The sequence below is a fragment of the Astyanax mexicanus genome, chromosome 17 (assembly GCF_023375975.1).
Source record: "Astyanax mexicanus isolate ESR-SI-001 chromosome 17, AstMex3_surface, whole genome shotgun sequence".
NCBI classification, from domain to species: domain Eukaryota; kingdom Metazoa; phylum Chordata; class Actinopteri; order Characiformes; family Acestrorhamphidae; genus Astyanax; species Astyanax mexicanus.
The window spans coordinates 3,073,545-3,090,899 of NC_064424.1; the positions used below are offsets into that span (position 1 = coordinate 3,073,545).

Sequence of the window (17,355 nt, forward strand, 5' to 3'; positions counted from 1 at the left end):
AGAGATTAGGCTGGAGGAGAATTAAAGAAGCACGTTTTGTGAGGCTTATTAATGAACCAGAGGTGCTTTTCATGTGGCAGAGAACCAGAGAACCAGATAAACCTTTTCTCCACGTTTATTTTTTTTGCCGGTTCTGCCAAATTGGCCACGTTTAAGGTGTTTAAACTGTTTAAAGTGTTTAAAAGGGGTGGCTGGAAATGTGTAATGGTGATTAGTGTAAAACGGTGTGTGAGTGGCGGTACAGTAAGCAGGCGCAGGTCGGTCTGAGCGTGCTCAGTGCACTCTATAATCCAGCCCAGGCTCAGTCATGTGCTGGAATCATGGGTTGGAGCTGTGCAGGCACATGATCAGCCGTACCGCTGCCCCAGGCTGAGTGTGTGTGTGAGTGTGTGTGTATGTGTGGGGAGTGTGTGTGAGTGTGTGTGTGGGAGTGTGTGTGTGTGGGTGGATTGTTTGGTTTCTGTCTTATTATAATCTTAGGCACATTATGAGATTGTAAAGGTCACAATGTGATGAAATGGTGATTTTAAAGGTTGGGTTTTGGTGCTGACTTTTAGTCCACTGCCCTCCACAAATATTAACCAGGCAAGTAAATACGAGCCAAACGTTCTGTAGAAAATTTACTATTTCATGTTTTTTTGAGCTTTATTTACAAAAATTAACATTTAAACATTAAAACCCCTTAAAATGCCTTGTAAACTGTATACAAGCTACAGGTGTAGGTGATAAAATAAGTAAAATAATATTATTAATTTCAGGAAAGAACCAATTTTACGATTTTATTCATGATCTAAAAATCAAAAAAGCCTTCCCTGGGAAGTATATACAGATATTACAACAAAACCAACTTTTTTTTTATTATCTTTCATTTTAGAATAAACAATAAATAGACAGGTTTTGGTATGGAAAAGTGTATGTCTCTTCATATCAGGTTTTTTTTTTCACTTCTCCAGTTGCTTTAAACTTCTTAATTACTGTCATTGTCACAAAAATGATCACTTTTATCTGTTTATCTATTCTATCTTCTATTGTTCCCTATGAAAATTATTTTAATCAAGACCAGCCTTCCATCTGTTTAAATGGGGAGAGAACGAAATGATGCTGGTATCCAAACATTGGATTACCATTTCAAAAACATATTTCATATCACTAATAAAATCTGATGCAAAAAAATCACTATTCATAACAAGGTGATAAGTAAAATAATTTATTTATATTCTAAAAAAAAAAAAAAAAAAATTCTCTACTCCACTTAATAATAATTCCAGATCTGAAACAGGAATCAAACCAAATTCTGCAGGTTTGAAAATAAGGACGTAAAAAACTAGACAAACATAAAAAAAACTAAAGGTTTAAACTGTTTAAATTTTCAGAAAAGTTCAGAAAATAACCAATTTTATGATTTTACTCAATATATTTTGACATTTTTTGCAGATTTACTTAAATATTTGCTTAAATATATAACAGTTATGATTTTCAGTAGTAATGTTCCTTATCAAACGTGAAATGTGTAATGCTTGAATAAAAATCCTAAAGAGTTAGTGGTGTAATATCAGGCAGAAAATTGACAGAAATAATGGGCCTGTTAAGGGGTTAAATCAAGCTATTTTTTGATATGTAATGATAATAAAAAGAATACAAATTTAAAATTATATTTTAACTTAGATGTATGTGTAGCAGTATCTACAGTGCCAGTTACAAATAAATTCTATGAAGAACATATGTAATTATTTAGTCATCAAAAAAGTGTTAAACAAACCAGAATATGTTTTATATTTTGCATTCTTCAAAAAGTAGCACATCTTGCGCTGAGATAGAGACAGTTTTGCACATCTCTGCTGGATTTTCTCAGTCAGCTTTATGAGGTAGAGTCACCTGGAATTCAGGCTTTCGTTTAACAGCTGTGCTGAACTAATCAAGAGTTAATTACTTGAATTTCTTGTCTCTTAATAAAGTGTTTGAGTGTATGAGAAGCAACAACTACTCAACTAAATTAAGAAAAATTTGTTTAAAAAAAAAATCGAAACATTTCAAGAACTTTGAAAGTATCCTCAAGTGCAGTCGGTGCAAAGAACATCAAAAATGTTATGGTAATGATGGAACTGGCACTCATCAGTTCCGCACCAGAAAAAGAATGGCCTAGAGTTCCCACTGTTGCACAGGATAAGTTTAAAGTTTGAACAGCACTCTAGATAAGAGCCACCTAAATGCTTTACAGAGTATTTTTGGTTTAATTTTATTTAATATTTTTAAGATTGCTAAATGGAATTTCAGGTGAGAAAACCATCCAAGCTTTCTAGCAGCTAGCACTTTATAAAGTCCATTTATTTAATCAGGTTTTCCTCAACATCATCAGGTGCTTTGAGGTACTTTGAGGTACTTTGCGGTATTTTGCAGTAGTGTAAGGTTCTCACAAGCTTAATGGATGTAATCCATGTGTGTGTAAATCCAAACACTCAAAAAGCTCTATTTCCTCATCTGACCACAGAAAATAATCCCTTTGAAAGTTTAATAGGAATTTCTGGCAAACTGTAGGAGCTTGAGTTTGTTGATCTCTAACAGCAAAGTCTTTCAACTGGCCGCTCTCTCAAACATTGTACAGTTTAGAGCTTAGATTAGCATTTATATTTTATATAAAGCCATGGTGTGATAATCACAATGTAGCAAAGTAATACCTCAAACTGTGTTTTAAAAAATAAATGCTGTTTCTACAGTTTTTTTGTGTTTTTGCACAAAGATCAATATAAAAAAAAACTGTTTATAAATTCTATTAGACAAGAGGAAAGTCATTCAGACATCATTAAGGCTGCATGATATATCGTTTAAGGATCGTCATCGCGATGTGCGATGCATGCGCAATGGTCACATCGCAGGACGTGCGACGTCACTTAATGCAATTAAATCAAACACGTCATGTTGCAACGTTTTGATACTTGAGACAAGCTGAAGTAGATGCACAGTGCTGTCTCTGTGTCTGTGTGAGTGACAGGCTGCTGCTGCCTGAGAAGCACAAGGGTGAGGGGGAGGGATAACCTCATGGCCTCCATCCACATGGTTGGGCACGTGCTTGTAAACGTGAGCACGTGTGGAGAGCTGTGCACCTCAGTCCAGCACAGTTTTGCGATTTTGCAGATATTTCCAGTTACAGCAGAATTCACACTTTTAATCCCAGAAAAACAAACACTCTTATTTACCTTTTAAAAAGCCATTTAAATGCCTGATTAAAGGGACGATTACTGTAGTTTCGCTGTTTTACTCAGGTTTTGAGTTGAGCTCGACGCTGACTCAGCTCTTGATTGGTCCAGATGCGAGACAGTGTGCAGGTGGGGGCGGGGCTGATGACAACATGGGCCCTGCATTGTTTAATATCGCGATATATATCGCCAAAAAAAGAGCACATGTAATGTCTAATTTTTCCAATATCGTGCAGCCCTAGTGTCCAGAAACTTTTGTCCATATTGTGTAGATACTGTATGTTTCTTCATATCAGGTTTTTAACTAATCCAATTGTTCAAAATTCTAAATTACTGTCATTGTCACAGAAATGATCACTTTTATCTGTTTATCTATTGTATATTCTATATACCCTATCAAAGTCCTTATAGTCAAGACCAGCTTTCCATCTGTTTAAATGGGGAGATAACAAAATATTGGTATCAAACATTGGATTACCATTTCAGAAACTTTATTTTACATCACTGATAAAATCTGATAAAAAAAAAAACACAATTCATAACCAGTTTATAGTGTTCCACACAATAATGTACAAAAACTAATTTAGACTTGATAATAAAACACAGTGGATCAACACCAGCAGATGACAGACATGACTCTCTAAACCATCACTGATTGGTGGAAACTTCACACTAGACCTCGAGCAGTTTGGACTGTGTGTCTCTCCACTCTTCCTCCAGACTCTGCTCCCTTGATTTACTTTAAATGAAATGTAAAATTTACTGATGATCAGTGATGGTTTGGAGAGTCATGTCTGTCATCTGCTGGTGTTGATCCACTGTGTTTTATTATCAAGTCTAAAGTCAGTGCAGTTTTGTTTTCCCACAAAATCTTACAGCACTTCATATCTTACAGCTTCCCTCTGCTACTGACAACTTTTATGGAGATGCGGATTTCATTTTCCAGCAGGACTTGGCACACTGCCCATGCTGCCAAAAGTACCAATTATTCTATTGTTTTTATATGCACTTGTAGGTACAAATAAAGAAATGAGCAAAACAAGAAACAAGAGAGTAACAATTAGGTTTAGAATTTATTTTCCCAAAACGTCACACTCCAGGGAATTTATTATGCGTTTGTCTTTTTATGAAAAATGAAGTCAGACTTTGCTTTATGCTTTTAAAATTAGCTCAAAACTGTCAGGATGGAGTTAAATGTGATGTATTGCCCTATAAATGCCTTACAATGGGGTTTCCTTTAATTTTTTTGAAACTTAAAAGTGTGTTTTACTCTAAAGGATATCCAATGGTGTCAAGAATCTGGGAAAAAAATATTTATTCCTGGAAAAAAAAAAAACATTATTTGTAGTAATATTTTGAATAAAAAGACTTTTTTTTTAACATACCATTTATTTCCAACACCTTTCACCATAAATCAGACTGAAGATCTGCATATTAAGACTAGTCCACAAATACATGGTACTTTTAAACATCATTAATAAATGCTGCATTTTTTTAGACAATATAAAAAAATGTATTGATTTTATTATTGGTCATTTGATTAAAGTATAACTTACAAAGTGAGTCAGAGGAGCAGAAGATGAGCTGTTTTCCAAATGCGCAGGAGCTTTATAAATTATCTCAGAGAAATTCAGCATGCAATTTATCAATTATATCACTAAAAGTGATGAAATTGGCCCTTGTGATGATTTTTCCCATAAAAAATGAAAATAAAATAAAAAATACCCTGTTGAATATCTTATTTCATGAATGAGCAGTCTAAGATGATGCAATATGAAGCCCTATTATCTACAGTATATTTATTTCTCAGTTTCAGAAAAGCCTTCCACGATTACCACGCCTTTCTAACTTAATAAAGGCACTGCTGAGAAGATAATTGGATCAGTATTTTAAAATTATATAAATTGCGCTAAAAATGCACTAAATTCATACTGAGTGTGGTAGTCATATGTTTTTTTTGCCACTATTTAACACAATTTAGGTATATTTGTTTGAGCTGTCCAACAGAACATTACAAACAAAATAAAAGTGTGATTAAAGTATAGATTTAACATAACATTCATTTCAAAAAGTTGCATATATAAACTGGTAACAAAAAAGCAAGATATCTCACTGCTGCTATCAGCTGTTATTTTACCTACACTAAACTAACTAAACTAAACTTTTTAAGTATAGTTTAACACATAACACAAGTTTAATAAGCACAAATTAATTACTATGAGCAACGCCGAATTAATGTTTTACCATAAAATTTGACTGAAGTACAGTTTTTTGGCAAAAATACAGGCTCTTAGGACAAATTTACTAAAAGTATAGTTTTATCATAAAAAAAAACAAAACCCAGCTTTGTACAATAATCCTAACGCCCTATCCGGATGGGATTAGTTTCTCAGGAGGTTCTGGGGTCATTTTCTCTTTTATGTTTTTTTTTTATCCTCTGTGATTTTATTCCCGTCCAGAACGATCATGTAGGTGTTTTTCTCAGACGTCCTCTGATAAATAAATTACAGGCTGAATTATCTACTGTTTTTCTCTGAACTCCATGCTCCTCCGGTAATTTTAGTCCCGTCCGGACGCACATCTCTGAGTTTTGTCTCCTCACGTTTAATAAAATAGGTATTTGTCCACTGCCGCACACCGTAATTACACTTTGGGCGCTTGGGCATTTCCACGGAGATCCACGTTAAAAAAAACACAACAGCGAGTGGAAATGGAGGAGCTACTGAACGTGATGTGAAGGGAGGAAATGAAGTGGAGTACAGGGAGCTTGTAGCTGCTTTTACAGCTTGGAGTAGGAAAAACGGTCTGATCCTCAATATATCTAAGACCAAGGAGATGATTGTGGACTTCCGTCAACAGAAATTTTCTCACAGGCCTGTGGAAATTGGAGGACAAATCATTGAGACCGTTCAATCTTACAAATACCTGGGAATGCACCTTAGCCATAAACTGGACTGGTCAGTGCACACTGATGCAGTATACAAAAAAGGACAAAGCAGACTTTATTTCTTAAGGAGGCTTACATCCTTTAATATCTGCAGTGAGTTTCTGCGCAGTTTCTACCATTCCGTCGTGGCAAGTGCTGTGTTCTTTGGGGTGACTTGTTGGGGAAGCAGCATCACTGTGAGAGACTGTAACAGGCTGGATAAACTGATCAGAAAGTGTGGTTCTGTGATGGGTGGGAAAGTAGACTATGTGGGGGATCTGGTGGAGAAGAGGGTGAGGTGTCTGTTGCAAACCATCCTTAACAACAACAGACACCCTTTACATGAGACTCTGGCTGCTCAAAAAAGCAGCCGCAGTAACAGGCTCCTTTCGCTGCAACATAAAACTGAGAGGTTCAGAAGGTCGTTCATTCCTACTGCCATAAGGCTGTACAACACCTCTTGTTGACGTGTGTACTCTGTGGTTTGTGTTTTGTTTTGTATATTTTTGTATAGTTGTTGCTGCTGGACAAATGAATTTCCCCTGTGGGGATTAGTAAAGTATCTATCATCATCATGTCATGTGACTGAGAAAAAGCCTAAAAACTTACTGGTCCTCCTGTTTTTTCAGTTGCAATTAATCCTGTCTGGATAGGGCTAAAAAAAAAAAAAAAAAAAAAAAAAAAAAAAAAAAAATATATATATATATATATATATATATATATATATATATATATATATATATATATATATATATATATATATTTATATATTTATATTAAGTACATCACCACTACAAAAATAGCACAGCCAAATAAATTATTCTTTGTTGAAAAGTATTTATATAATGCTTAATAAAGCAAAAATATAATCATAAGGAAAAAAATATATATACTTTAATTATTTCTCATATAGTTTAATTACAGTATTGTTATATTTAAATAACTATATATATATATATATATACGTATATATATATATATATTTTTTTTTTTTCCATTTTTTCCAGCTGTTCTGTGGTGGTTTTGTAGGTTCTGAGTATTGAAGAACAGGGTGAAAATAAGGAAGAGAATAATAAAATATACAGAAAAACAGATACAGAACTACAGTCTGTTATTATTATACACAGTTAAATACACAGTGCCTCTATATAATCAGTGGAGTGATCTGACTGTGTTTTATTGTAAAAACTGTCAGAGCATCAGCTTGTTCTTCTCAGCATCATCCTATCAGACCCTGTGTTCTGATCTCCCCTCAGAACCGGAGTTTCTCTCTTTCTTCAGCTGTTTGGAGATTTCCGTTCGGCAGCAGCTGCTTTGTTGTTCTGAAGTCGTGTCTTTTAAAGGAAACACTTTTGCTCTGAAACACGTTTCACACAGTTGCATCAGGTCCTGCTGTACGATGATTGATGCTGTTTGGTCTATTACAGGATACGCAGGACTTTAAGGTGGGGTGAACTTGGGGATATACTACACTGACGTGCCGACAGGTCTTTTGTAGGGGTGGGAATTAAAGGATCACAGGGTATCTCACTGTATGATATTATAACGATACTGTGATTCTGTGATACTCGAGTTGGGCTAATGTAGTGTTAGGAGTCTAGCCCAAGGACTCTTATTGGTGTAGAACAGCATTCAGTCACCCATCTATCTAGTAATTACAATATTTCAGTGTAGTTTAGCATAGAGCAGCAGCACAGATAAGCATTAATTAATAGCTGTAGTAATTATTATTATCTGTGTAATAAATCAGGTTAAACCGCACCTGAACAGCTGTTTAGCTCAAACATAGAGGAGTTCATCTGATAGTCAGGTGTGATCGAGGTATGATCAGCTTCTTATCACAAATGAACCACCTTTTTTAATACATCCACTATAACTGATATATACAGCTCTGGAAAAAAAAGAGACCACTAAAAAATGATGAATTTCTTTGATGAATTTCCAAATTGAAAACCTCTGGAATATAATCAAGAGGAAGATGGATGATCACAAGCCATCAAACCAAACCAAGATGAACTGCTGAATTTTTTGCACCAGGAGTAAAGCAGCATAAAGTTATCCAAAAGCAGTGTGTAAGACTGGTGGAGGAGAACATGATGCCAAGATGCATGAAAAAAAAAAAACTGATTAAAAAACAAGCAGGGTTATTCCACCAAATATTATTGATTTCTGAACTATTAAAACTTTATGAAATGAACTTGTTTTCTGAAAGCTCTGCGTCTTTTTTTGTTATTTCAGCCATTTCTCTTTTTCTGCAAATAAATGCTCTAAATAAAAAAAATATATTAATTTTAATTTGGAATTTGGGAGAAATGTTGTCTGTAGTTTATAGAATAAAACAAAAAGAAACTGATTAAAGTTCTTTAAAAGCCTGTATGTATTTTGTTACCCCGCAGGTTTGGGTGGAGCGTTTGGTTACCTGATTGGTGCGATGGACTGGGGTCACTCCGCTCTGGGCGTTCTGCTGGGATCCGAGTACCAGGTCATCTATTTCTTCTCTGCTATAACCTGGGGCTTCTTCCTCACCGTGCATCTCTTCAGCATCCCTGAAACCCCTCTGAAGAAGCAGCAGCACACCTCCGAGTCCACCGCCCCCACCGCACCGCTCATCCTGGCCTCTAACGGAACTGGGTACGGCGCCCTGCCCAAGGACCCGGTGCCCGCACCTGAGATCCGGCCTCGCTCCTTTTCCGCCCTCAGCGAGGCCAACGCCGTCACGTCCAGCGCCAAGCAGCCCAGCAAAGAGGTCAGTTCTCTCGCCCGGGTTCCTCCCGGCCTGCATCTGCGTTCATATCCCAATTCCTTCACTTTCACTGCTCAGTTTGTCCTTCAGCAGCTCTCTCATGTTTACCTGCTCATTACTGCAGTTTCAACTCTTTCCCGTGAACTCTGAGATTCGTCCTGAGGCGACTTGTTTGGTCCAAATCAGCCGTTCCTTATTTGAGACAAAAATAAAAAGCCCTAATTTGACATAAACCATCTGTCAAAAGTTTAGGAACACCCCTATTGCTTAGTAGTCAAGAAAATCTGCTTTTTTAATTTATCTTTTACCTTATCAATGACTTTATTACTGCTTAACCCTGTTATATTTAAAGTTTTAAAGTTTGAAGATCTAGGAAAAATAGTTAATGAGTGTAATCAACATATAATAGGAAAATAGATTAACCTCACATATAACTAAAACTAAAACTAAAAAATTACAATGTTATGTTTTTAATTTTATGTAAAACTACTGTTTTATATGTTGGTCTTTCCAAAGTAATAAAGTAGTGAAACATTAACGTAAGTTTGAACATGTATTTAAAAAAACAAAACAAAAAAAAACGAGTGAATAATCCTAATTAAAGCATTACCTGTTAGAGGTAAAGAACATTATTGTACTAAATATTGATGGAATAATTAGTAATGGAGGATAAAAAAAATGGAAAAATTAATTTTTGGGGGGTTTCAGTCATCTTTTGGATGATTAAACATTCACCGGGTCAAACTGACCCCAGAACACCATTGCGCAGTCCTCAGTGCCTCAGTCCTTAATCATGTTAATCTGAGCTAAAGCTGCTGTTTCCATGTGGGTCAGCCAGACGTCTTCCTGTAGCAGTTTTTTTTCTCCAGTTTCTAAGAGTCTTTATTTGAAGGTGTAGGAAACAGTACTCACCGCTCTCTGACTTCTGTATCTGTAATTTCTCTAAAGAAAAGAAAGACTTTTATTGTGGTAATTTCCGGCGAGAATGTGCAGATCTATATGCATATCAGTCAATCAATAATACCGCCTGCCTGTCTCACTCACTGCGCTATTCGAGGCGCACTCCTGCTACTCAGCCAATCAGCTCTCCCTCCTGCCCCACCTCTAAACCCATACATCACCCAGTGCCTCTCCCAAACTACTCCTCACTTAAGCTGAGAGTAAAGTCAGCAAAAATCTGTGGGTTTAGTGTAGGAGTGTGCTATATCTATCTATCTATATATATCTACTAGAGACAGATTATATCTGTCCTGTATCATTTATTTTATTTTAATCCTGGATATATGGAGATATTTGGAGTGCATTATTATTAGTATTATGACTGATCATTCTGGATCATTGACTTCTGTTAGAAATCTGATAAAATTCTTGTATTTTTTAATATCTCAGTTAGGGGTGTGATATAGCATATTGAATGCAATAATAAAATGAAAAATATTTAATTTTGTTGCTGTAGTGTATTCTTGAAATATTTATTTTTTTAATTTAGTGTTTTGTCATATCGTAAAGAATACTATGAAATTCTGTTATATTATTTATTTTAGAGCCGTGTTGCCCACCCCTTATTTAGTTAGAGCCTCTTTAAACCAACTGAATTTTTTTAAACAACATTTTACTATGTATATATATATATTGTGGCGTGAGGAGGCGGGGGAACCGTGGGTCCGCCCCACGCCGGAACTCACAGCCATGTCTGTCCCAGCCGGTGTGCATTCAGGACTGATTAAGCAGCCGGCTGGGACAGGTATAAAACTCAGCCTCAGCTCACTGAGAGGAGGAACTCTTGACTGGGGAGCTGAGGGCTGAGGCTGCACGGACCTTTAAGAACTAAAGAAAAGTTCATTCTACAGACTCTAGAGCCCCATTGGGCCATATGTTTGTTTGAGTTGTTTTGGGTGTGGTGGAGGGCAGTTAAAAGCCAAATAAAAGGTACGTTTTGAGTTTATTTACTCCCCGTGTCTGTGTTATCTGTGCGCTTCCTCCTTCCGGGTCACAGTGGTCACGCCCCTAACCCCAGGGCGTACCACAATATATATATATATATATATATATATATATATATATATATATATATATATATATATATATATATATATATATATATATATATATATATATAGTATAATAACACCTAAACAATACAAAACCGATAAAAGATGCTCACAAAAGACCGAGATTAGTTTATTTTCAGGAAATCCTAAGAACTCTTAAATGCTCTTAAATGAGCTCTTTTGGGATTTATGACGCCATAAGCCATACAGAGCAATTTCTGCACTTCTTAAATGGCACAAAAGTATTAATAGAATGCATTATACTATGTAAAGTCGCTGTGCCCTATACAAAAATGTGCCTTATTGCAGTGATCTGCTTCATTGGACAGCCTTCCGCCTGAATTACCACAATCAGACATGCTCTTGACGAAACCGCAGCCATGCCTCTTAAGCCTGGAATTTGTCAAGCCAGTGACTCATATGAAGCATCTCTGCTGAAATGTGCTTCTGATCCAGCAGCCGAAAGCTTTCCAACACCTCGAATAAAAGAATTTAACACCAAAAACAGCCTCAGGTTGTTGTGGAGCAAACCTATGCAAACTAGGATGTGTTAAAATGATGAATAGAGTCACCTTTTCCAACACAAACGCCCTTTTATCGATGCACTGCTTCAGTTTCTCAGCATTAAGTAAGATTTTAAACGCCGTCTTATTCGAGAAACGTACGTTTTGGCAGAAATCCTGTTATTCTGCAGCCTTTCTCCGAGTCCTTTAGTGATGAACTGCCTGTTTACCTCATACAATAGACCATCTGTCTGAGAAACTGCCACGAGAGCCCTCCTGCATCCTGTTCAGCATCAATCTACTGGTGTTTTTCACACAATAATCAGCGCAGGAAGCTTTAAAAACTACGCTTTTTAATTTTAGAACAAGGAGGGAGCTGGAAGAGTGCGCTTTTTAAGGAAAGCCTTAAACACTAGGGGCTAGGGGTGGGCGATATGGCCCTAAAATAATATCACAATATTTAAATGGTATTTTCGCGATAACGGTACTCTTGGCGAAGAAATTTTTTTTTTTTAAGAAAACACTACTGCAACAAAAAAAAAAATTATTGCATACAATATGATATGATATTGCGCACCCCTAACTGAGATATTAATAAATACAAGAATTTTATCCTTTTTTTAAATCATTTTTATCTCTATATATCCAGAATTAAAGTAAAATAAATGATACTGGACAGTTATAATCTGTCTCTAGTAGATATATAATGGGAAATAATGAGAGCAGTGTGATTTTGTTTTACTTTGCTAAGAACAGCATAAAAAAATGTAGTATCCTGATGTGATAATTAGGGGTGGGTGATATTGCACCATATTTCAGGGTATATTATATAATAATATTCACGATATTCAAAAATGTTGGTGATATTATTACTGCGTACAATACGATATGGCACACCCCTACTAGGGGCCCTATTTTAGCAATTTATAGATGAGCCATTAATTGTGCACCGTGCAGCTTGATTTTGATTCTTTGTCCTCGTAACGACGGGAAAAGTATACCTTGCATTCTATAAAGCGTGCAAAAGGCACATACTAAGATAAACAAGCAAAATTCCAGAAATTTACCTGAACACACATAATTTCCAGAACACCACGCCCATCAGTGTAGATATATTCAGAAGCTCTGCTGCTGTTTAAACCAGGCAGGAGAAGGGAGTGAAAATAGAGTGTTGGCAGGGTGTAAGATAGCAATGAGCATCACAATGGATGATGTACAGTGTTTAGAGAGCTACCCAGAATGAACAATTCCTAATTCTGCATCAATCTTATTCTCTATTCACGTGTATTCAATCAATCAATCAATCAACCAATCAGTCGACCAAAAGACCGACCGACCGACCTACCTACCTTCCTTCCTTGTTTCCTTCCTTCTGACTTTCTTCCTTCTTTTGACTTCCTTCCTTCCCTCCAACTTCCTTCCTCCCGACTTCCTTCCTTTCCTCCGACTTCCTTCCTTCCGACTTCCTTTCAACTTCCTTCTGACTTGGAAGTACATTGAGGGCAACCCTTATTTTCAATGTGGTTGAGCACAAATTTACAAAAAACAGGGATTGACATGACAAAGAAAACAATAGCTAAATTTAATTATTTTAAAATAACAGTAAATAAAAAAACAAATAGAATTAGAATAAAAAAAATATTTTGTTATAATAAAACTTGGTTTAATTGACAAGAAATTAAGATCAAAAGAAAATAAGATTAATACAACAAACATTAGTTAAAAATAAGCTAAAACTAAAGTTTACATGTTACAATAAAAATACAAATAAATAAATAAACTAAACAAATAAAAGCAAAAAAAGAAATAATAGTAATAATAATAAAAGAAAATCAAAATAAGTTAAAAAGTAATAATACAAAACTATAAAAAAAAATAAGAAAAGAAAATAAAGAACTCAGAAAAGAACATTTTTTCAGAAAAATGCTTCCAATGGTAACTCTTGACTGGTTCATTTCTTGTTTTAATGGGTTTTTTTTGCAACACTTCCTCTTTTGGTACCCACAGGAATCCAGGGCTCTGACAGGCTCAGATTATATTTTATTATTATTATTATTTTGATATTTTCTGTAGATTTCACATTATTAAATAGAATAAAGAAAAACAGAAAATGAACTACTGCTTCTGTGACCAGTGACTTCAGACCCCTGTACCTCATCCTGTACAAATTACAAATGCATGCTTGATCTAATAATTGCATAAATATATATAGAGCATAAACACTTTCCTCTACTCAACAAGCAAACAAGCTGCCTGATATCTCTGCATTCCTCCCCCTGTATTAAACACTGAAACACAGTCTGCTTTAGCATTTCTACAGCTAGAAACAGTAAACAGTCATATGTATATACATACACAGTATGTCTCTAAATGTCTCTATATCAAGTGTTGTTTCTATATATATATTTCTCTATATTTCTTTTATTGTTGATTATTATGGATTACAGCCAATGAAAACCCAAAAATCAGTGTCTCAGGAAATTAGAATATTATATAAGACCTATTGGTACTTTTGGCAGTGTGGGCAGTGTGCCAAGTCCTGCTGGAAAATGAAATCCATATCTCCGTATAAAAGTTGTCAGTAGCAGAGGAAAGCTATAAGATATGAAGTGCTGTAAGATTTTGTGGGAAAACAAAACTGCACTGACTTTAGACTTGATAATAAAACACAGTGGATCAACACCAGCAGATAACTTTTTTTTTTTTTTTTTTTTTTTTTTTTAAGCCGTTCAGAAGTGGACTTGGGTCATTGTCCTGCTGCAGAACCCAAGTACAACACTTAAGCTTGAGGTCACAAACAGATGGCCGAACATTCTCCTTCAGGATTGTCTGGTACACAGCAGAATTCCTGGTTTATTACAAGTTGTCCAGCAGCCCCAGACCATCACACTACCACCACCATGTTTTACGTTCAGTATGATGTTCTTTTTACTACGTGATATATACATATATAGCCATATATGTTTTACTTTAACATATTTAATATTTTAATACATGTACATATATTACATTTGCAAATGGAGTAGGTGAGATATAACTGTAAAATAAGACCGCCCACCTCAAGAGATCGCCAATTCGAATCCTGGTCATGCAGCTTGCCATCAGCTGCCGGAGCCCTGAGAGAGAACAGTTGTCCTTGCTCTCTCTGGGTGGGTACAGTACAGTAGATGGCGCTCTCCTCTTTCCCCTCATCACTCCTTGGGTGATGTGGATCAGCACAAGGCTGCGTCTGTGAGCTGATGTATCAGAACCGAGTCGCTGTGCTTTCCTCCGAGCGTTAGCGCTGTGATGCTACTTAGTAATGCTACAGCATCAGCAGCAGTTCTAAAAGAGGCGGAGTCTGACTTCACATGTATCGGAGGAGGCATGTGCTAGTCTTCACCCTCCTGGTGTTGGGGCATGTAAATTTTGGAGAAAATGGAGAAAAATATTTACTGTGTGTTTTAAAAGAGAGTGTTCTTTATTGAACAGGAGGTTTTTCATTATATATAAATATATGTGTATATATGAGACATTAGAATAAGAATAAAAAATATCGTACTGTACGCTTTCTCTGAGTGATCTCTCTCAATAACGTAGTTTTCTTTAAGCTCTCTGCCTCTTTCTCCCCTGCTGTAAGCAGGTAATTGGTTTAGATAGGCTTCCATCATTTCTGCTCGGTTGGACTGAATCTTTAAACACTTGCGGAAGCGGAAGAAGCCATGAAGACAGCTGGTAATGGACTGTGGACGGATACTCCCTCAGCCGTATTTATCACAGCTTGCAGCTCTGGTTTAAATAAATGTTCTCATCTCTTAATGGTTCCACAGAGCCTTTCATAATTACCTCTGTAAACAAACACATTTGCACCAGACTAACCACATCATACGTGCTGTCACTGAATCACTGAATCACTAAATCACTGAATCACTGAATCACTGAATACACAGGGAGGTCAAATCAGAGTGAGATTTCTGTAAAACTAACTGTAGAAATGCAACAAGTGATCTTTTTAACTGTAGTTTTAAAATAACTTTACAGATGAACCGAGAGCCCTTTGAGTTTAAGGAGTTTGTAGTTGAAAAATCAAATTAAGGCCCATTGAAATTTAGGTCTCATGGCTAAATTGGAGCAGCCTGGTGTTCAATCTTCATTAATTGCACATTGCACCAGTAAGAGCAGAGTGTGAAGGTTCAATTAGCAGGGTAAGAGCACAGTTCTGCTCTAAATATTACAATGCACACAACATTATGGGAGACATACCAGAGTTCAAAAGAGGACAAATTGTTGGTGCACGTCTTGCTGGAGCATCTGTGACCAAGACAGCAAGTCTTTGTGATGCATCAAGAGCCACGGTATCCAGGGTAATGTCAGCATACCACCAAGAAGGACCGACCACATCCAACAGGATTAACTGTGGACGCTGTAAGAGGAAGCTGTCTGAAAGGGATGTTCGGGTGCTAACCCGGATTGTATCCAAAAAAACATAAAACCACGGCTGATCAAATCATGGCAGAATTCAATGTGCACCTCAACTCTCCTGTTTCCACCAGAACTGTCCGTCACCACAATCAATTATTGTGCTCTAAAACCAGGTGTTTCAGTTTTGTTGTCCAACCCCTGTACCTGACTATTCAAAACATATAGTGGTCAAACTCAGGCAGCTTTACTTGTTAACTTACAAAACTCATGTGACATTTAAAAAGAATGTTTAAAATAAAAAGCAAGTGCACTAATTCCTTTAATATTTTAATTTGACTGCATATTCAAATAATTTATATTTATGACCAAAAAAATCACTCCTGTTACTTTTTATTACATTTTGAGTAACAGGACTAAAAGTAACACGAATGAGGGTTTTTTTTTTTTTTTTTTAGCATAGACTTAGCAAAAACAAGAAAAATAGCTAAATGGTGGCTATGCTAACAGCATAAGGACACTGAGCACATTCTAGTGATTTTCCCAAAATCACTTGAATCACTTTTTTTTGTTGTTGTTGGACTTGCTGTTATATACAGCTCTGGATAAAATATCACTTCAGTTTCTGAATCAGTTTCTCTGATTTTGCTATTTAAAGGTTTATGTTTGAGTAAAATGAACATTGTTGTTTTATTCTATAAACTACAGACAACATTTCTCCCAAATTCCAAATAAAAATATTGTCATTTAGAGCATTTATTTACAGAAAATGAGAAATGACTGAAATAACAAAAAAGATGCAAAAAAATAATATTTGGTGGAATAACCCTGATGGTTTTTAATCACAGTTTTCTTACGCATCTTGGCATCACGTTCTCCTTCACCAGTCTTACACACTGCTTTTGGATAACTTTATGCTGCTTTACTCCTGGTGTAAAAATTCAAGCAGTTCAGTTTGGTGGTTTGATGGCTTGTGATCATCCATCTTGATTATATTCCAGAGGTTTTTAATTTGGAACAATCAAAGAAACTCATCATTTTTATGTTATAGAACTTGTTATGGAACTTTTTTCTTGGTTGTATTAATTGATTGATGTGTATGTGTGTGTGTTTGATCTGCAGGTACGGAAGCGGATGACTCTGAAGTCTTTACTGTCGGCCATGATTAACATGCCCACTCATTACCGCTGTCTGTGTGTGAGTCATCTGCTGGGCTGGACTGCTTTCCTCTGTAACATGCTCTTCTTCACCGACTTCATGGGGCAGGTCTGTATTAGCAGCCTTTTCTTACACACACTGTAGAACTGTACATACACACAGCATACGTCCTGTAGGCAGCTTCCTGTGGGCGTCATCCTGTAGGCAGCCTTCTATAAACAGCGCCTTGTGGGCATCATCCTGTAGGAATCATTCTGTAGGCAGCCTCCTGTAGGCAGCCTCCTGTAGGCAGCATTTTGTAGGCAGCTTCCTGTGGGCGTCATCCTGTAGGCAGCCTTCTATAAACAGCGCCTTGTGAGCATCATCCTGTAGGAATCATTCT

At 36.3% G+C, this 17,355-nt stretch overlaps 2 protein-coding genes across 2 annotated transcripts in view; both read left to right on the forward strand.

The window, feature by feature from the left end:
* The window catches only part of hpse (heparanase), a 221,766-nt gene that overhangs the window by 153,234 nt on the left and 51,177 nt on the right, over window positions 1-17,355 (forward strand). The gene's annotated exons all lie outside the window — the stretch shown is intronic.
* Window positions 1-17,355, forward strand: part of slc45a2 (solute carrier family 45 member 2) — a 68,353-nt gene that overhangs the window by 19,269 nt on the left and 31,729 nt on the right. The window contains exons 3-4 of the mRNA XM_022666534.2: window positions 8,517-8,866; window positions 16,938-17,081. Of these exons, the coding sequence (XP_022522255.2) occupies window positions 8,517-8,866; window positions 16,938-17,081 (494 nt within the window). The remainder of the gene's footprint in view (window positions 1-8,516; window positions 8,867-16,937; window positions 17,082-17,355) is intronic.